The 22,623-nt window shown below is 31.1% G+C and overlaps 1 protein-coding gene across 1 annotated transcript in view; it reads right to left on the reverse strand.

Annotated features, from left to right (window-relative positions):
- Nucleotides 1-13,799: 13,799 nt before the first annotated feature.
- LOC100801314 (disease resistance protein RPV1) overlaps nucleotides 13,800-22,623 on the reverse strand; it is a 29,495-nt gene continuing 20,671 nt past the window's right edge. Inside the window, exons 7-10 of the mRNA XM_041014356.1 lie at nucleotides 19,662-20,766; nucleotides 19,129-19,404; nucleotides 16,160-16,990; nucleotides 13,800-15,073 (exon numbers count right to left, since the gene is read on the reverse strand). Of these exons, the coding sequence (XP_040870290.1) occupies nucleotides 14,783-15,073; nucleotides 16,160-16,990; nucleotides 19,129-19,404; nucleotides 19,662-20,766 (2,503 nt within the window). The 3' untranslated portion in view covers nucleotides 13,800-14,782. The remainder of the gene's footprint in view (nucleotides 15,074-16,159; nucleotides 16,991-19,128; nucleotides 19,405-19,661; nucleotides 20,767-22,623) is intronic.

Genomic DNA, 22,623 nt, shown 5'->3' on the forward strand with positions numbered 1-22,623 from the left:
TTAATTATCTAACATAGCATGTGCTGTGTGGCTTCTGGATCATTCAAGAAACTTGACTAGGTGCTTTTTCCAAGCTTTGTTTTTTTCTTCTTCTTGGTTGCGTGTTTGTTTTGCTTTACTCAATTGCTGGTTTTGGTGTTTAACATCTCTTTTCATCTTTGTGTGTTGATTTTTTTTCCTTGATTTTGGTTACGGCGTGAGGGTTTAAATGGCAAATCAGAGGTCATCTTTCTAGAAGCATAATCAGAAATGCTGAAACATTGGTATGTCTCATTTATTTAACCCATTTTTTACGCGTTAGGGTTTAAAAGATGAAACCGTTTTACTGTTGTTGTTATTGTTGTAAGTTTTAATTTTGTATTATTATTTTGCAACACAACACAAGATCTTCTTCTACTTCTTCATTTAGATGTTAATCGAAAACTTCATCAGCTTAATTATCTGATAGAGCATGTGTTGTGTGTAACATCCCATTTTTCGTAAATAAATTAAAAAGACTTTTTAGTATAAAAAAATAAAAATAAATAAATAGAGTAAATAATAGGCTTTGAGTATCCTAACTATAAATAGAGACACGCTAGGTCAATGTTCAGACTGACAATATCTTCTACGCCTCATCTTCCTCTCAATCTCGTTTTCCCCTCTCATATTCCCAAAACCCTCTCTTTTCCCGCATACCACCAAACCTGTTCCAGAAAAATGACGATCTGGAACTCATTTACCGTTGAATTGTCGTGAAATTTAAGCACTAGGCTCGCAACCTAATTACAAGAATTCTCACCGTTGGGAATTACGTAACGATGTCGGAGCTGAAAGAAATACCCTTTGCATCGTAGCTTTTTCTTTTCCCGCAGAAACCCAAAACTGTCTCAGTAAAACTACAATCCCGGATTCGTTAATCGTTGCAAAATAATGTCTGTGGATGGAGAAAGATGCATCATACGTAGGACCATGGAATAGAGACTTCAATCCCTTCTCCTTTTCTCTAACGTTTGGAAACCTTAACAGAGCAATCGGAGGAGGAGCTCTAGAGAGCACAAGAAATGTCAGAATTGATAAGAACGCTTGAGTGACTACATCGAGGTAAGAGATGAGTTATTCACAATTGGGGAGTAGTTAGAACATGTATAGAGATTCTTAGAGTATCAATTGGAATGAGTTTTGGGGTGTTTATGCAAATTTTGATTCTATATTTATAATTATAACTGTGAATTATATATGTTTGACGAACTAATTGATGTGAAATTGATGCGTTCTTGTGTAGAGTGTGAACCCTAAAAAAATGAATTCTTTTTATTAACGCGAATTATAATCTAAATAGTATTATTTTTAATGGCTTATTTTATATGAATTATTACCTTATTCTATACTTTCTCAAGATGATGATCAACATGTTATGTGTGTGTATGTGTGTCTATATATATATATTGTAATACTAAAATAAGAAATTAAACACAGTTGTAAGGTTAATGCCTAGTAGTAATTTCTTTTGATGTAATCTTAAATTAATTGTTATAGAAATTCTTTGATTAAAAATAATGTAGTTTTATTTACTATATACATATACATATATATGTTTTGTGTCATGCAAATATTATTATTGTGTGATGTGCATATGAGTTATGAGGCATAATAAGTTATTATAATGACATTATAATATTATTGTGGAGATTGAGTAGTATAAAGTTGAATGTGTTAATTTGTGAGATACATGTAAACATAAGATGATTGATGTGACATTATGAGATGTTAAATTGTGGACATAATATTTGGTTGTGAATAAGTGTGTGTGTTTGACACTTAATGTGACAATAATTATATTGTAAGCCATGAATTATACAATAACCCGACCAATGTTGATATTGAGAAAAATGTTTATGCGCAGTGTTAAAGAGAAAGTGTAGGTTTCCTATTTAGAAACCAGTGTTAAATTGTAGTGCAATGTGTTAAACGTGTTTAAAACACGAGTGTGAGGTCGTAGGTATTGTATAATTCATGAGCAGTGTCTATGAATGGAATATGTGATGAATTGTGGAATTACATGTTGCTTTGAGATTATAATATTGTTATTGAAATTAAGTATAAGTGCAAAGTTGAACACATGTGAAATTGTGAATATGAGTTTTGGTTGTGAATAAGTGTGTGGTTAACACTTGATGTGACATTACTTGTATTATAAGCTGTGAATTATACAATAACCCGACCAGTGTTATCTTGAGAAAAGTGTTGATGCGCAATGTTGAAGAGAAAGTGTAGGTTTCCTATTTAGGAACCAGTGTTAAAGAGAAAGTGTAGGTTTCCTATTTAGGAATCAATGTTAAATTGTAGCGTAATGTGTTAAACGTGTTTAAAACACGAGTATGAGGTCATCGGTATTGTATAATTTATGAGCAATGTTTGCTTGCAAAAATTATTTTAGGGGTTGGACCTGAATAAGGAGGGAGAGGCCTTGACGGACTCTTCGGAGTGTAGGCTTTGGAGGTCACCCGATTTGAGTGCTCCTTTAAGCCTGTGCCGATCCCACATGGTTGGATCATTCTTGCAAAATAGCGTGACCCTGACTAGTCTCCCTATGATTTTACTTAGTGAGAGTGACCTGACATATCCATTGTGTGGTGTGTCTTGTTATGTACTCCTAAGTGCCCCAGGGTGGTTTTTCACTGACATGGTACCACATTGCATATAGGCTTGAGTCTTAGCATAACTGTTGCATACGCTTGCTAATTGTTTATTATGAAATTGATGTGTTATTATGTCTTGATCAGAGTGTGTGATTCTTGTATAATGTGATTGATGATTGAAAAGTGAATTTTAATTGACAAACTGGTGGAATTACTTGAGTTATGTTTAAGTAAGTTGCCTCTCAATTATATGATATGTATATCTAGTTGTCTTATTTCTCTATTAGTTAGGAATGTGATAACTCACTCCCGTGTGTTGTTTGCATCGATCTTGGATAATTGACTTGTGTCGGGAGGCAAGATGACTAGTGATTGCTTTAAGGAACCTTGTGCTGAAGAATGTCAAGATACAATGCTCTGATAGGATGTGACTTGGGGTATAAGTCGTAATAGTGAATGGCATGAAGTTAAGGCATTCAATGTTACCTCATTGATTTAACAAAACATTCTGTAGATTTTGACGGTCTTGTTTTGAGTTGAATATATTTTTAATAAGTTATATTTGGTAATAGTGAAGTGAATGTGAACCTTTTATTCATGTGATAGGTTTTGACGGCCTTTAGCAATTATTTTTAATAAGTTATATTTGGTAATAGATTTTGACGGCCTTGTTTTGAGCTGAATATATTTTTAATAAGTTATATTTGGTAATAGTGAAGTGAATGTGAATTTTTTACCCACGTGAATTCGTTTACCAATATAATTATATATTTTTATTTATGTATGTATATGTCGGGGTAGAGGGTGTCACAATGTGGCTTCTGGATCGTTCAAGAAACTTAACTAGGTGCTTTTTCCAAGCTTCATTTTTTTCTTCTTGGTTACATGTTTGTTTTGCTTTACTCAATTGCTGGTTTTTTGCTAGTTTCTCAAGTCAAGAATTGGGAAGCAACACATTCCTATTTTTGGTATTTATTATTATTATTATTATTATTATTATTATTATTAAGTCATGTTTAAGGAAATTGGAGGATTTGCTAGTGCAACTTTTCCAGCAGCAATTTTAGTTTTTAAATTTTGAATTTTTGAGCTTTGAAAGAGCAGGAAGGCTTTAGGTTGTGCTAAATTGATGGTTTAGCTTTGTTAAATTGATGGTTTTCAAATTTTACAAAGAGAACCCTTTTTATTTATTTATTCAAAAGAGAATCTATCTATTTGTTTGCCCCAGAAATTTGTAAAACTATCAAAATGATACGACACCTTATGCGTCAAAGAAGGTACTTTTGACTACAAATTTCAATTTAATCTCATTTTGGTTTTGAAAGTGCTTAAGGATAATGTCATATACTAATTTAGTTGTATAAACTATCTTATTCTTGGTTGTGTTGTGAGCTTGTGTCAAAGCTATTTAAGGGAAAATGTTATGGGCATCCAAGGTTCTACTTGCTCCTCACTCGATCAAAATGATACGAAACCTTATGCTTCAAAGAAGGTACTTTTGGCTACGAATTTCAATTTAATCTCATTTTGGTTTTGAAAGTGCTTAAGGATAATGCCATATACTAATTCAGTTGTATAAATAACTTGATCTTTCTGGAAGAATGTTCAAGAAGTTGCTGTATTTTTTCTAAAATCTTTTTATTTGGAAGTTTAGAGTTTGGACATTAAAGTTTTGTGTGAGTTTGTAGCAGGTTATTATTTATATTGTTTATTATTATTATTTTTTATATGATCCCTTACAATTGCGTTCAGAGCTTTAGAGTACTCATAACTTTGTGAATTTGTTTCATCTTTCCTTAGTTTGGACATTAAAGTTTTGTCTGGATTTTTTGCAGGATATAATTTATATTGTTTATTATTATTATTATTATTATTATTATTATTATTATTATTATTATTATTATTAAAGACAACCCTTTTATTTATTTATTCAAAAGAAAATCTATCTATTTGTTTGCCCCTAGAATTTGTAAATCTATCTTATTTTGGTTGTGTTGTGAGCTTGTGGCACAACTATTCAAGGGAAAATGTCTGGGACATCCAAGGTTCTGCCTGCTCTCCACTCTATCAAATGATATGACACCTTATGCTTCAAAGAAGGTACTTTTGACTACAAATTTCAATTTAAGCTCATTTTGATTTTGAAAGTGCTTAAGGATAATGTCCTATACTAATTCAGTTGTATAAATAACTTGATCTTTTTGGAAGAATGTTCAAGAAGTTGTTGTATTTTTCTAAAATCTTTTTATTTGCAAGGTTGGAGTTTGGCATTAATGTTTTGTCTGAGTTTGTTATAGGATATTATTTATATGATTTATTATTATTATTATTTTTTATATGGTCCCTTACGATTGCATTAAGAACTTTAGATTACTCATAACTCTGTGAATTAGTTTCATCTTTCCTTAGTTTGGACATTAAAGTTTTGTCTGGATTTGTTGCAGGTTATTATTTATATTGTTCATCATCATTATAATAATAATAATAATAAAGAGAACCCTTTTTATTTATTTATTCAAAAGAAAATCTATCTATTTCTTTGCCCCATAAATTTGTAAATCCATCTTATTTTGGTTGTGTTGTGAGCTTGTGGCAGAGCTATTTAAGGGAAAATGTCTGGGACATCCAAGGTTTTGCCTGCTCTCCACTCTATCGAATGATACAACACCTTATGCTTCAAAGAAGGTATTTTTGGCTACAAATTTCAATTTAAACTTATTTTGATTTTGAAAGTGCTTAAGGATAATGTAATATACTAATTCAGTTGGATAAATAACTAGATCTTTCTGGAAGAATGTTCAAGAAGTTGCTTTATTTTTTTAAAATCTTTTTATTTGCAAGTTTGGAGTTTGGACATTAAAGTTTTGTCTAGGTTTGTTGTAGGTTATTATTTATATTGTTTATTATTATTATTATTATTATTATTTATATTACAATTGTGTTTAAAGCTTCAGAGTACTCATAACTTTGTGAATTAATTTCATCTTTCGTTAGTTTGGACATTAAAGTTTTGTTTGGGTTTGTTGCAGGTTATTATTTATATTGTTTATAATTATAATAATGATAATAATAATAATAATAATAATAATAATAATAATAATAATAAACAAAGAGAATCCTTACTATTTATTTATTCGAAAGAGAATCTATCTATTTGTTTGTCCCAGAAATTTGTAAATCTATCTTATTCTTGGTTGTGTAGTGAGCTTGTGACAGAGTTATTTAAGGGAAAATGTCTCAGACATCCAAGTTTCTGCCTGCTCTCGACTTTATCGAATGATACGACACCTTATGCTTTAAAGAAGGTACTTTTGGCTACGAATTTCAATTTAATCTTATTTTGATTTTGAAAGTGCTTAAGGATAATGTAATATACTAATTCAGTTGTATAAATAACTTGATCTTTCTCGAAGAATGTTCAAGAAGTTGCTGTATTTTTTAAAAATCTTTTTATTTGCAAGTTTGGAGTTTGGACATTAAAGTTTTGTCTGGGTTTGTTGCAGGTTATTATTTATATTGTTTATTATTATTATTATTATTATTATTATTATTATTATTATTATTATTATTATTATTATTTATATTACAATTGTGTTTAGAGCTTCAGAGTACTCATAACTTTGTGGATTAATTTCATCTTTCCTTAGTTTGGACATTAAAGTTTTGTTTGGGTTTGTTGCATGTTATTAGTTATATTGTTTATAATAATAAACAAAGAGAATCCTTACTATTTATTTATTTGAAAGAGAATCTATCTATGTGTTTGTCCCAAAAATTTGTAAATCTATCTTATTCTTGGTTGTGTTGTGAGCTTGTGGCAGAGTTATTTAAGGGAAAATGTCTCAGACATCCAAGGTTCTGCCTGCTCTCAACTCTATCAAATGATACGACACCTTATGCTTCAAAGAAGGTACTTTTGACTACAAATTTCAATTTAAGCTCATTTTGATTTTGAAAGTGCTTAAGGATAATGTCATATACTAATTCAGTTGTATAAATAACTTGATCTTTTTGGAACAATGTTCAAGAAGTTGCTGTATTTTTCTAAAATCTTTTTATTTGCAAGTTTGGGGTTTGGACATTAAAGTTTTGTCTGTGTTTGTTGCAGGTTATTATTTATATTTTTTGTTATTATTATTTTTTATATGGTCCCTTACAATTGCGTTCAAAGCTTTAGAGTACTCATAACTTTGTGAATTAGTTTCATCTTTCCTTAGTTTGGACATTAATGTTTTGTTTGGGTTTATTGCAGGTTATTATTTATATTGTTTATTGTTATTATTTTTTATATGGCCCCTTACAATTGGGTTCAGGAGCTTTAGAGTACTCATAACTTTGTGAATTAGTTTCTGAGGAGCAGTGACATGATTGGATCAGGTAGTCCAGGAAATGATGCTTTAATAGGGGAGGTTGCTAAGGAAGCTCGGGACCGTGCTGCTGACATGGGTGTTTACAATGAGGAGTTAGTGTACAGCAGAAAATGTGTGTCATTAGAATACAGGCCATCGATTGTTGATGAAGACTTAGAATCAATTCCACTGCCCATCCCATCACTTCCAATCTCCTCTAGAGAATGCAGGAGGAGTGATACGACACCTTATGCTTCAAAGAAGGTACTTTTGGCTACAAATTTCAATTTAATCTCATTTTGATTTTGAAAGTGCTTAAGGATAATGTAATATACTAATTCAATTGTATAAATAACTTGATCTTTCTAGAAGAATGTTCAAGAAGTTGCTGTATTTTTTTAGAAGCTATGAGTCTCGGTTGGCAGAGAGAGAGCGGGTGGCATTGATCTTTTTGGTTTTTTTACGTTCATAGTTTAGGTTCTTCAATTCATTATTCTATTCTCTACGTCTTCATTCTTCATCGACATTTTTCCTCTCTCTTCATCTCTTCTTTACTTTATCAACACATGATATGTCTTCTAAAGCGTAGGAGGGTTCCAGATGCGTTGTGGTGGGCATTGTGTTGTGTAGTGATTCTTCTCTTTGTTTATATTTTGAGCAAAGGGAACAACATTGAGTCCAGATCCGCTTTGTCCAAGGTATTGTTTTGTTTCTCAATTGGTTTGATTTTCATAGATTTGTCCTGTTAGGTGTAGCTCAGGATTTTGAGGGGTTTAACTACTGTTAAGTTATTTGATTTTCAGAATGGGGGGTCTCTGAAAGAGTGAATCAATCCTCTCAGTTGGTGTTGCATTTTCTGCTGACACTACCAAGGAGGTAAGCAGAAATTAAAATGGCACATCTGCAAGAAATAGATCGAGTCAAGAATGAAGTTATACATTTAGAGTGCGAATTTGTCATTTCCATTCTGAAGCCTAGGCTCATAATGACACTGGGCAAACTTATTGGTAATGCAATTATTTAGAGTGCGAATTATGTATATATTTTTTAATTTAGAGGAAGAAATTTGGCTTTCAGAGTAGTTTTTGAGTGCCACAGTAAACACTTTTAGTTTTAACATTGCAATTATTTAGAAATCACCCCAAATATTATAAAAGACTATAAATTTATCATATCTTTACATTTACCATATGAATTATTTACTCGCATTTTAATTGTACAATTGCAATCTCTTAAAATAGTTTCTTAAATTAATTTTACAACGTATCTTTCAAAAAGATTTCACACAGGTGAGATAAAAAAAATAGAAAATAAGCAATTCAGTATTTTCTTAAGTGTTCTTTACATATCACATAAAGTGAGAAATTGGAGTTGTCCTAATGAGTATCCACATTGCATCAACTCATAATAGTTGCTTTCAATGGGATCTGCGTGTATTGTGTTCACATAATTTTTTTTTTCAATACAAGTAACTCTGGACAAGAGCAATGTTAAATATTTCCCTATTAGCTTGAAAATTGTGAAAATTATTTATACAATAATTGTTACTTTACCAGGATTCCCTAAGAGCACTTGAGGCTGATACACAGCACACCAATGCTTTGAGTTTTTTTTTTCCTCCCCTATAAGTTTTTTGGGTTGGTTTAGGTTTAAGGTCAGCAAAGAGGAATGATGGTTGATTATGAATTGATGATTATAAGTGTTGGTAGAGTGTGTGAAGGTATGAACGTATTATCAAACCCTTGGGGGAATAGTTTTTTAGATCCTAAAAATAGGGACTTGGGTGTATAGATATTGAAAACCTGAAATTTTTGTTTTTATTTTAATTCTTTATCTTTCATTGGTAGTGCTATGCAAAACTTGCGACATGAACGCCAATGGAGGTAATTTGATTTTTCATTTTTTTTCCTTTCTCTTTCGTTGATTTTGCTTTGTAATCTTTTTGAAAAAATTAGGCTTTTATTTATATTTTTAAGATACTTATAATAAGAAAATTTCAATTTCTCACCTTTTAGAAGAAAATTTAAAATTTCCATTTTTATTTATTAAAATTCTGTTTTAAAATTTCAAAAATTTAAATTTTTCATAAGAAATATCCAAACAATGAATTTTAGATTAAAGAAATTTAAATTCTCTGATAAATTACTTTCTTCCGTTAAAATTTTCTATCCAAACTCACTCTAAATATAAGTAACACAAACTTGTCTAGAGCAATTCGATTCTTTATTGGTAACATGAGGAAATTATCTGAATTGAATCTTTCTAAATGTGGATTTAGCAGGACAATTTCCAATTCACCGTCAAACCTAACAAAACTTGTCCAAATTGACCTGAGTTATAACTTTTTTTTACTGGGAGGATTCCTTCATCCCTTTCTACACTCCCATCACTGCAAGCAATTCAACTTTCAGAAAATGAGTTTAGTCAATTGGATGAAATGGTGAATTTGACATCCTCTAGACTAGAGAGCCTTGATATAAGTAACAATAATCCATCTAGGAGGGTTCCTAGATTCCTTTTTACTAGCCGATCAATTCAGCTTTTCCACAATCATTTTAGTCAACTAGACAAAATCAGAAATGTGTCTAGATTGTACAGCCTCGATTTAAGTAGCAATGATCTATTCGGGCCTTTTTCAACATCTATCCTCCAACTCAATACACTTTTTGTCCTCCATTTTTCTTCAAACCAGTTTAATGGGTCAGTACAGCTGAATAAGCTTCTTGAGGTTAAAAGTTTAACTGAGCTTGACCTTTCATGCATCAACTTAAAATTGATGTGAATGTTACAAATGCTGGCTCGTCTTCCCTTCCCAGCATTTCGTATCTAAACTTGGCATCCTGCAACTTGAAAACCTTTCTTGGTTTCTTGAGAAACTTGTATGCAATAGTTGTTTTAGATCTTTCAGCTAACAAGGTTCAAGGAACGGCGCCCCATTGGATTTGGCTACTACATAATCTTCAAGCCCTTAATATTTCCCACAATCCGTTCATTGATTTCGCAAAATCTTTCTTTCAATTTATTAACCCTTGACCTTCATAACAATAAACTTCAAGAGCAATTACCTATTTTTGCTGAACAAGAAAATTATTTGGATTTCTCAAGCAACAAATTTAGCTCTTTTATCACACAAGATATTGGTCATTAGCTGTCTCTGACATCTTCTCTCTCTTTCAAACAATACTTTGGATGGCAGCATCCCCAATTCCATCTACATTGCTTCATCTCTCCAAGTGTTTGATCTTTCCTTGAATAACATTTATGGAACAATAATCTCATGTTTAATGAGGATGAGTGGCACACTTAAAGTATTAAACTTGAAGAACAACAATCTCACAGGCCATATTCCTGATGCAATACCAGCTTCGTGTAGTTTATGGATTTTAAATCTTCATGGAAATCTATTAGATGGGCCAATTCCAAATTCTCTTTCGTGTTGCTTGAAGTTAAAGGTATTGGACCTTGGATTAAATCAAATTATTGGTGGCTTTCCATGCTTTTTGAAGAAAATATCCACACTTGGTATCCTGGTTTTGTGGAAAAACAAATTTCAAGGCTCCCTAAGATGTTCGAAAACCAATAAGACTTGGGAAATACTTCAAATTGTGGACATCGCTTTTAACAATTTTAGCGGTAAACTGCCAGGAAAATATTTCACAACCTGGGAAAGATATATAATGCATGGTGAACAAGAAACTGAATCAAAGTTTATAGAGAAGGGGTTTCATGCACAAATGGGTAATGTGTATTATCAAAGACGGAGTGACAGTTATCAACAAAGGCTTACCGATGTAGTTGGCTAAAATTTTTACAATCTTTACATCTATTGATTTCTCATCCAACCATTTTGAAGGACCTGTAACAAAGGAGCATATGGATTTCAAAGAACTCTGTATCTTTTTGTCAAAAACTGCTTCGTCTAGTGAAATCCCATTATCCATAGGTAACTTGAGACGACTGGAGTCTTTGTGCCTTTCACAAAACTAGTTGGTTGGAGAAATTCCCATGCAACTTGCAATTTTGTCATTTTCTTTTCATATTTAAATCTCTCATTCAATCATTTGGTGGGAAGGATCCCAATTGGTACCAAATTCAGTCATTTCCAGCTTCTTCCTTTGAAGGAAATGATAGGCTATACGGTTTTCCATTGACTGAAAATCCAGAAGATAAAAAGCCAGCAACGCTAACAAAGCTAGAATTGTGAAGACTGACTTGGAAAATTGACTGCAACTTTGTTAGTGTGGAATTGGGAATGATTTTGGGCGATCGAATTATTATTTTTTTTTCGCTCTTGATTTGGAAGCGGTGAAGGGAATGGTATTGGCAACTTATTAACAAGATTCTTTGTTGGATCTTTCGTCCGATGCATCTAGAATATGTAACCAAGAGAGGACAAACTTATGCAAATTTAAGGTGGCAAGTGTTAGTGATTAACAATGAATGTGCAAGTGAAATCATGACACAATAAATATCCTCTTTTTCAAATTTTTTTTTTTTAAATTCATGTTTTAATGCTAAAAAATAATTTTGCAAAGGCATATCTAATTGGAACTTTTAATCAATGAGTATTATGATAAAATATGGTCATCTATTGATTTAATAGATATACCATTTAAATACCGTACATGAAAAATTATATGTCTAAGACTTAATTCCTTAAATGTTGTAAAATGTGATTTTTATCATCCAAACTTTGCACTATATCTATATATTAGTAAGATTTTCTGAATCAAATTTTATTAAAATTCATTGAATAAGTATCTAATTAAATCATCCATATTTCAATATATTTTAAAAAATTTATATTTTATCGACTTTAATCTATATGAATGAGGTAACAAATAATTTTAGATTAACATGAAATTTTCATATATATGATTTACGTGAAAATAACTTTCAATCTAACAATAGATTTTAAAAAAAATATTATTCGGTTATAAATTATTCAATGGCATAATAATTATTAAGTTACACCAGTGTAATTTGATCCTTCCACTTCATATATATATAGCATGGAGTTTGATCAATCACAAATGTGTGATTTATGTTTTCGGATTCCATTATTATTATTTCACATAGTTCATAAATTGAAATACTCTCATACCTGATGTTGTCTAAGCATCTATTTGATCGTTCAATCATTTGTTTTGTATATGAATTCTTACTTTTTAGAACATTTTTTATATCAAATCTTAAGCTCAAGATCTAATCTTTAATAGATCTCTCAATAAAAGAATTGGACAGATCTCCAATATGGAGAATGGGTTCTTGTACAAGAACTCTCTAGATCTCTATATTGTTCAAAAAAAAAAATTACTCTCTCTCCCTAACAGCAAAATGCAGAACTAATAGAAGGAGTACATAGTAAAAAAAACAAACAGAGGGGGATGAAGAAAAAGAAAGCAAAATAAACAGATAAAAAAAACAAACAAAAAATAGACATACCCGGGGGGTCATGGTGGAGGGGAAGGAGGAAGGGTGTGGGTCGCGGTAAGGGGAAGGGAAAAAGGGGTGGGCCACCAAAGAGGGAAAGAAAGAAGCAACTTATAGATGAGGAGAGAGGGAGTTGAAAAAAAAAAAAAAAAGCAAACAAAGAAAGAAAGAATAAGCACAATATGAGATGAGGAGAGAGGGAGGAGAAAAAAAAACCAACGAGTGAATATTTAATTACTTAATTATAATTAATTTAATAAATATTTAAAAATAGCAAAAAATTATTTAAGATCCAAACATAAATCTACCACTAAAACAACTTTAGTGATAGATTCCAAATTAGGATCTTAGACTCTAAAGACCCTTATTTAAAATCTAAAATTAAAGTTGCACTAAAGGAAAAAAATGATAGAGATTTTGAGAGATCTTCAATTGTACGTGATCCCGTACGATCCCTGATTTAAGTTCTCAATTTGAGATCTTAGACTAAAAATGCTCTTAGTATACTTTAGATAGTATTCTATTTTGGGACAACACAACATGACATAGAAAGCAAAAAAAATCAAGCTCAAATAAGAATCCAACCTATTTCTACTTGCACAAGTAGAATAACAACCTTCCATGACACAAGTCATTCATTCAAATAAAAATAATTGAAAAACTATCAACAATAAAATATTTTTAAAAACAAAACGTATCATATAATTTCAAAGATGTTACCAAAATAAATAAGAAAATAAAATTACAGTATTGGAGGGCCACTTTCATGTGAAAAAAGGGAAACATAAAAAAGATCTACAGGGTATGCAAATTTATTTATCAACATCAAATATATCTATGGTGTCAATCCAAGTTTGCTAATTAACAAACAATCAGGGGCACCAAGTAAAGTGAAAAAGGCATTACCAGAGATGCCAATAATATCCATGTCGAGGAAGTCAGGTTGAAGGAACCAAGAATCTAGCATAAACAATCTTTCCCTTAATTTGGAAATCATGTTCATCCCCGCCACATCACTGCGTACGTGCTACAAGTAAATATAGCATAAACAGTCTTCTCAGAAATAGAACACTTCATAATTTGAACCCAGGAAATCTACTCCACTTGTATGGAGAACCAGAAACAAACATCATTTCTTTTAGTAGAAATTGAAATCTTCCACAAACAAAGTTCTAAAAATTGGGATGAATTGGATTTCCCTATTCCAAAAGAAATCCAAATTTCGGTCTTGTATTCCATATTCTTTTCACTTTATTCTTTTCCAATTCAAAGAAATAAATCCAAACTTGAAAGACAATAAACTACAATGTGCACGTGGTAACTCGCCAAAAAGAAATGAATAAATCCCAATTTCTAGATACAAATTCAAATTTCAAACAATAAACAATACATGATCTCACCAAAAAAATATATTTATTTGAAGATAACTAGATTAAATTTCAAAAGATCGAAGAATTACAGCAGACGCACACTAAGCAAGATCTCTCATAACAGTATTACCATAATAGGAGTCATGCATCTCATGCCGCAGGAAATGAAACATAGGTACATACTTAGATTGCCAAGGTTATCAACTTGTTTGATGACTTCTCTAAAAACGCAGTTGATCCACCTGCCAATTCTATTTAAGCATACTATTCATTTGATTGATCAATTGTGAAGTATTTGGATTACACATATCTTTTTCACTTCAAAGGATTAAAATCAAGGGCATCAGAATCAAGCACAAGTTGGACTCCCTTAGAAACCAAGATCCCAAAACAAGTGGACCTTCCCCAAGTATCCATTCTTTAGCCATCAGATTTAGAGAATTAATAGTAGCCACCAATCTACATGTAAAACAAATCATCCACTGCCCAAAGCAATCTCTGTACAAGCAACAATACAAGATTTGCAGCCACCATAAGAATCAATTGGGACCTGACATTCTTTCACCATATTTTAACCTTGATTTTTCTTATTTTCTGAGTTTGCATTACAAAAGTATTCGCATGATAAGAACTTATTCAATAAGCGCTTAATCAAGCCTTTTTTTGAAACACACCTTAAGTCATCTATGGATTCCACTTGAGGAGAGAACGGCCTGACAACACATGCATTTTCATCACTGCTGGAAACAATTGCATTCTTATTTGATGCATGACAATGCTCCAATATGTCATTTGTTGGCTTATATATGGATTCTACTTGAAGAGAGATGGTCCCAACAACACATTCATTTTCATCACCACTAGAATCCATTACATTCTTATTTAGTGCACGGGAATGCTCTATTTTTTCATTCATTGGTTCATATATGAGATAAATTGTGGTCTTGTCAACAGTTAATTTGCTCCAGAAGACAACAACAATTTGCACTTTGTTTCCAGGCTCTATTTTTTATAGTACCCCCTGCCACTCCTCATCTTCAAAGGAGACTAATGCATTTCTCTTATAAAGTTGAATGATGGCCTTTGTGTGATTTATCACCAACAAATGTTTCAAACCATCTGAAGTTATATTTTCCGGGGAAGAATAATGGACATGGCACATCATTTTCTTCAAGTTACGCCCATTCACTTGAGGGATTTCAAAAGTCAGGGATGAACCTTCGATGTTGAAGGTTAACCAATCTGGATAGCTATCACCGGGGAGCAAACAACCACCACCACCATCACTAGTTGTCATATTCTGTAAAAATGAAGATATATGCTCAAAAGTTTATCATTCAATGTATTAGTACCACCATATAATTAATTCAACAATTTAAGATATAACAAGATAATAACTCATTTTCTCATCATTTAAAATTATGATCTTGATTACCCAAAAACTACTCAGAACAATCATAAATGTGAAAAGTAAATTGTTAAATTATGCATAAATATATTTGCTTGGATAATTTAAACAAAATCCATTGGTCCAAGTAAGAGTTCCATACCCGTAACAAAATAAACATAAAATGAATAAAAAATAGTTCTATACCAACCGAAAAAACAATGAAAAGTGAGAGAACATTTTCAATTTAATATTGAATTTTATATCGTGACAATAATAAATTGTACCTCGCATTAAAGTATATGTATTTTTTTAAATTACGTAGCATTAAATTAAATATGCACTTTGAATGTGATAGCAGTTATTGATGAAATAAAGTATATACAAAAAAAGATGTTACTAGTACCTCACATAAAGTATATATATTTTTTAAATTACCTCGCATTAAAATATGCACTTTGAATATGATAGCAGTTAATGATGAAATAACGTACATATAAAAATGATGTTACTAGTACTACACTTAACTAATGTAAAATTTAGATTTATGTTGGATTTCGTGCTCTTACCGCAATGACAGATTGACTAACACATGATTAGAAGATAGTTTTAATTACTATATACTCGTATCGTAACTTTCTTTCTTAATTGGGTATTACTAACAAAGTTTTCCTTTCAGCAAGACTATATTTTTTAATTTTTCCTTTCAGGTATAACTAATTCCTAAACACAATTACAAAAGTAATTAAAGCCAAGACAACTACTAATAGCAAAATATATGATGACTGTGTCAAAAAAATCTATGTTGGTGTATGACCATTTTAAAATGACATGTTTATATATATATATATATATATATATATATATATATATATATATATATATATATATATAACGTATAATAATATACACTTCCACATATAATCGATATATTAAAAATAGTTCTATTGTCAAAAGATAAGGAAATTAGATACATAAGAGAGAAATTAAGGGTAAAACCTGTAAAATTCTCTGTTTCAGAATATTGGTGACTTGACAACTCGTTCCCATTTGAATTAAAAGTGATCTCCTGAAATTTTTTGATCCTAAGTTGTGTACTTGATTGTTGCATTCAATTAATGTTAAAACATTCATATTATGCATTTGCGATGTGGCTGCAGTTGATTCTAATTCTTCAAAATTTGTGGCATATAAAGCATCCAAAATATTTGCAGCATCTAGAGAAAGTTGAAGTTCTGAGCCACACTCTATACAAAGACTTTGAAGCAGTGGAAGGTCCTTAGAAATATATGATAGATGATTGGAACTACTATTTGGCACGTCTAAAGAAACGAGAGATGACACATCTAGAAATGTTTGAACGCGGGATGAGAGACTATTTGTTGGTGACATCCAAGACCAAATGATTGAAGGAAACACATCACGTGAGAATCCTTCATAGCCGCACAAAGAGATATATCCAATTCTTTTTGATCTAACTATTGAAAATGGCACTCTTGTTATTGCAGTCTTATCCGCAATAAGGGTTGTCAAAGACTCCATTTGTTCCAAATCCTCTTCTAACTTGTCAATCTTTAAACATCCTGAAAGAATGAGTGCTTTAAGAGATTTCAACTTATAGATACTTCTTGGAAGCTTACGAAGGCTAATACAATTTTGAAAATTTAATAGAAGAACTTTATTGAGATGTCCAATGGTATAGGAAATCTCGGACAACCTTGGACAATCTACGAGTAATAGCTTTTCAAGATTAGGCAAATTTGAAAAGTCTGGAGTCTGAGTTAAATAATGAGAATGACTGAGATTAAGAATTTTCAACTTCTCCATTACCTACAAGAAAAAAACAAGCATACAATAGAGAAAATTAAAGTTAGAGGTAAAACTCAAAACATAAATAGAAGCAATTACATTGTGTTATGAGCATCTCAAGTAGAAAGTGAAATATTTATACTTGTGTAATGCCATTTCTTAGTGCCAATATATTTTATATTTTGATAAAGGTTTATTTTTCTTTTGAAGTCTTCCATCCCAAGGATATATATTTAATGTACACACTTCTATTTTTTTTAATATAAGTGAGTTAACAAACTATAACTAGTGAATGTGTCTTAAAATACATCAATAATGTAACTTGTTAACATACTCATACTAATAAAAAACAAGACATCAATTCCACAACTATTTACTAACACACATCTTTATTTTTTAATATAATCATTAGATTTTTAAAAAATACATCAAACAAATTACATCCTAAAATATCTTAATTATCATTAACAATAATTGAAATATCGTAGGATGTGATTTATTTGATAATTCTTGTAAAAATGTAACGATTATATCATTTTAATTTTAATTTTTATATATTTTTACATATTTTAATCTCAATCATCTATTATTTTTAATCATATTTTAATAATTATTCTTACGTAAAAAATTATTCTAAGAGGAGCTGTGCTCTCTCTATATATAAGTTGTTTATGAGCATTTTATGGCTTTTTTTATCAGTTAGTAAAAATTGCAACTCCTACCTTACCTCTCCTTTGTTTTTATCATATTTAATTATTTGAAGAGGAAGTCATAAGCTCCGTCTCTTATGTTTTAACAAAAAACTATAATGTAAGTTCATAATAAACATACAAAATCTATTTGATTAGATAATAGATAATCTTTAAAAAATTGAATTTTGAATTACATTGAGTGTAAAACTTTTAATTTAATGTATCGAGGTTTTACTCTTATGTAATGAAAAAAGACTTTATTGTTGTTATACCAAAGTTTCATACATACAATCATTAGGAAGAATTTTGAATTTTTATATGATGTGGCAATGCAATTTTTTTTAATTGCTTATGCATGTTGAGGATATCACTACAAGAGGAAAATATTCGTAAACTTTAGCATTGGAATTAAAGTTCTGATGCATCATTAAATGGTGGTATCACAAGTAAAGAATAAAATAGCCATAAAATTTAACACCAACACTACAATGCCTACACTATCTATTATAGCATAGCATTGACTTAATTCAGGTCAAATAATCGCTATAGATTGCATATAAATTTATTTTTGTCAGCTATGCCAACACAAAAATGGGGATGATTCAAGGTTTAGATTTGTGCTTGCATGGTCTAACCTTACACTATTAGCACCAATTAAGTCAACACTAAAATTAACATAATCTAATTTGACACTAATAAATGTCGTCTAGTAAATACCACAAATACAAATAGACTCTTAATAGTGTCTGAAGTCAACTTAGTTGACACTATTTAGTGTTGGCTCAAGCACAATTTTTTTTTTACTAAATGTTCATTTAGCCTCAATTTTTGTGGTTTATCATCATTTTTTTTTGCTAAATGTTCATTTAGATATTTTAGGATATGAAAAAAAAATAAATGTTGGTATCTTGATCATTTCCTTTTTTAGGCTTACTGGTTTACGGTATAAAAGGGAGGCTAAAGCTTGTATTAGAATATGAATATACAAACGTTTATTTTATTTAAATTTAATTATTAATTCGATCTCTTTATTTATTTAGAATATTCAATTAGGTCTTTTTATTTTTAAAATTTTCAATCAAATCCTTTTTTTTTAAACTGTCTCAATGTGATTCTTTTCAAAGAATTTGCAACTTAACGTCGTTGTCAGTCTCAATTGGACAAAAAAAAAAATCACATTCAGACATTTAAAAAAATAAAAGACTTGATTGAAACTTTCAGAAATAAAATGACCTAATTAAATATTCTAAATAAATAAAAGGAGCATATTGATAATTAAATCTTTTATTTAAACTTAAACTTTTACAGAAAGTACTAGCAATATAAGAGAGGCTGAGAAAAACATAGATGAAATTTGTCTAAAAGTACTATATAGTGAAATAGTATTCATATTTGAGACAATTTAAATTACATCGATAAAGAAGAAAGAAAGAAATACTCATGAATTGCAAAAAACTAAATTAATACCTGGGCTTCTTTCCACAAAAGATTAACACTGCTGTTTTGTAGCTCAATGGAAACTAGACTTCCTTGATAAAGGTTTGTTGGTATGCATGCTAAAGGAAATCCATGCCAACAAAGCCATCTAAGATCTTTGGAAAGATACTTGAAATCTCCAACCAGTTGTACACCAGCAAGTTGAAGCAACCTGAGTTTTTTCATCTCCTTAAAAGCTTTAGTGCTCAAACATTTTGTATTATTTCTTGGTAACTTCAAAGCCAGACCCTCAATAGCTTTTGTTCCCTATGATAGAAAAAACGAAAGGGTAAAACATGCGTAGCTAAAAAGATATATGGTAGTTAAAACTCTTGTGAGAAAACCCATCATTTGTTTTAGGAGCTAAGAAGCAAAAACCAATTCACAACCAAACCAATTTTCAAAATTCTTGTGACAATCAATCGCACAAATGAATATTAAGAACTGACTCATAAATGTGTTAGTTGTATCCATTAGCTTTGGATGGATATTTTAAATAAAAAAATAATAGATGGAAGTCTTACAGTTTCTTTTGATAATACATCAAGTGCATCTTCATGAAAACATAACCTACTACGCTCCTCAAGCTCCATTGGTGTTTCTGAACGAATGATTTCTCTTCCCATGTCTCGCAGCAAATCATGCATTCCAAGCTTGTTCTTATAATCTACAGTTACAAGGCTTCTTTCTACCAAGACACGTATTCCATTTTCTGCACAAAGCCCACAACCATTTAAGATATGTATAACATCATTCCGGTCCATTCCGATAAAGAAACAAGCTATATCAAGGAATATTCCTTTCTCTGTATCATCAGTTAAACCATCATAGCTTATTTTTAATTTCTCTTGTACTTCATCATTAGGAATTTTCTTGAGTTTCTCCAATACATTCTTCCACTCTGTTACCTCCATATCAAACAAATAGGACCTAAGGACTTCAAGAGCTAGTGGCAATCCCGCAGAATAAGCAACTAAATTTCTAGAAAGTTCAATAAAATCTTCTCTTGGACTTGCTTGCTTAAATGCATGCCAACTAAAAAGCTCAATAGATTCATCTTCATCCAGTCCTTTCATTCTGAACACTTTGTCAACTCTTCTCCCTCTAAGTATATGCATATCTCTAGTTGTGATGATTATTCTACTCCCTGAACCAAACCATTCACGACTTCCACACAAAACATTCAATTGATGCAATTTATTTACATCATCAAGTATAAGAAGTACCTTTTTATGGCGAAGTCGTTCTTTTAACATAACTTTTCCTGATTCAACATTACGTATCTTTGTGTTTGTTTCTTTTTCGATATCAAATAGAAGTTGTTCTTGTAGATATACTTGACCAGCATCTTGCTCCCAAATTTCCCTAATATGTGCGAGGAAGCTTTTTCCCTCAAAATTGCGGCCAATCTTATTGTAAATGGCTTTTTCAATAGTTGTTTTACCAATGCCTCCCATCCCCCACATCCCGAGTAGTAGAACATCGTTTGATTGTTTTTGGCCTAATAGTTCAATCATTTCCTGGACTCGTGGTTCTACGCCGACTGGATTATCAGCAACGAACAACTCTGTCTTGTCTAACAAACGCTTAACATTTTCAACAATAGTTTTGATAGCCTCACTTTCATTCCTATAATAAAAAACATAATAAAAACAAAGAAAAGGTGTGTCCATACATGCATCAAAATTTAAGAGAAATTTGAGTAAAAATTTATAATTGTACAAACGTCTGTTCTCCATTAGGTTCATCCATTGCATGGTACTTACTAACATTTCTATAATAGTTCTTAGAGTGTGTCTTATTCTAATTTTATTTTTTGGTTTTGAAAACTTTTTTTGCCGAACATTTGTCAATACCTAATGCTTAGAATGGGGGAAAATAAAGTTACCGAAGGAAGAAGATGAAGCAACAAAAATAAGAAATGCTTAAATATAATTTTAGTCCACCTGCAATTTTGGTCCTCCTATATTAAAATAAAAATATTTGGTCTCTTATTTTTAAAAAAAATCCACAATTTCTGTATATCTTTGAATTTTGCCTACATTTATTTCATTCACTTTAATTAATTAAAACATTTTTATGGTACCATAAAGGAAGACGTTAGCTCGAGGATTTCATTGAGGACTTTTTAAAATAGATGAACGAAATATCTTTATTTTAAAATAGATAAACCAAAATTACAGATTCAAAAAAATAAGTGGACCAAAATTGTATAAACCAAGAATACAAGTCATTAACTAAAGAGAAAAATCATAAATTGTTCGCTTTCAATTTTAAAAACTAAAACCAAGATTATTTTTGAAAATATTCCAAATTACTTTTATCAAACATTTTTTTTTTGTTATTAAAAAACAAAAAATAAATGTACAATAAACAAACAAGCTCTTGTTTTTGTACTACTTTAAACAATGTTTGCTTGATGATTTCCTAAAAATACAGTTAACCATCATTATTGATATCTAATTAATTATAAATATTAGTTAATTTGAAATTTATGTTTATAGTGTTTTAATCTCCCTTTGAAGGCTTTGCTAGAGTTTCTCTAGTTGTGAGCAGTAAGGCTTTTCTCAAATCTCAAGACAACTGTTCTTGTCTTTTCTCAGGTCTGCCTACTTGAATTTCACAAAATGATGAAAGATGTTGATTTCGAGGAGGAGGGGGAGATAGTCACAATACCTGAAGTGGGAGAAAGGATTAAAGATGAGGGTTTTTGGTTGGTGGGAAAGATTCATACGAAAGAATCTTCCAATGTGATGAAGGAGTTCAAAACTACAATTGCCCAAGCATTGAAGAAGAAAAAGGGGGTGGAGATAAGGAATTTGGAGAGAAACCTTTTAGCGTTCAGGTTTCTATCAGTAAACGATAAAGAGGCAGTGATAAAGGGTTGCCCACGAAATTTTGATAGAAGATTGATTGTGCTGAATGATCTGATGCATAATCGGAACCCTAACAAAGTAGACCTACCATGAACTCAATTCTGGGTGCCTGTCTATGAAATCCCATTAGGGTTCTGTACTAAAGAAATAGAAGAAACCATTGGAAACACTTTGGGATCCTTTATCAAATGGGATCAGTCGGAGGAATATCGAGTGGGAAAGTCCATGAGGGTTAGGATTTTGATGGATATTACTAAGCCACTCCGAAGAGGAGTGATGATGAAAATAGGAGTTAAGGAGGCAAGGGAGATTATTTTCAAATATGAAAGGCTTGGTAATATTTGCTACATGTGCGGATTTCTGGATCATCTTTTGAAGGAATGTGAGGATGATGAAGACGTTGATATCGATAACCTTTTGTACGAACCATGGCTGAGGGCGTCTCCTGTACATCAAAACGAGGCTGCAGGAGTCTGATATGAAGAAATTTTTGGGAAGGTAAAACGTGTTATTGTGTTTGAAAATGAGGTAAAGAAGAGGGGCTATAGTGGAGAAGGAAGCAAAAGCGATGGAGGAAAGTGGGTCTGCACGTGAGGAGGAGGCATAAATG

This window comes from Glycine max, chromosome 3, assembly GCF_000004515.6.
Source record: "Glycine max cultivar Williams 82 chromosome 3, Glycine_max_v4.0, whole genome shotgun sequence".
Taxonomy (NCBI): domain Eukaryota; kingdom Viridiplantae; phylum Streptophyta; class Magnoliopsida; order Fabales; family Fabaceae; genus Glycine; species Glycine max.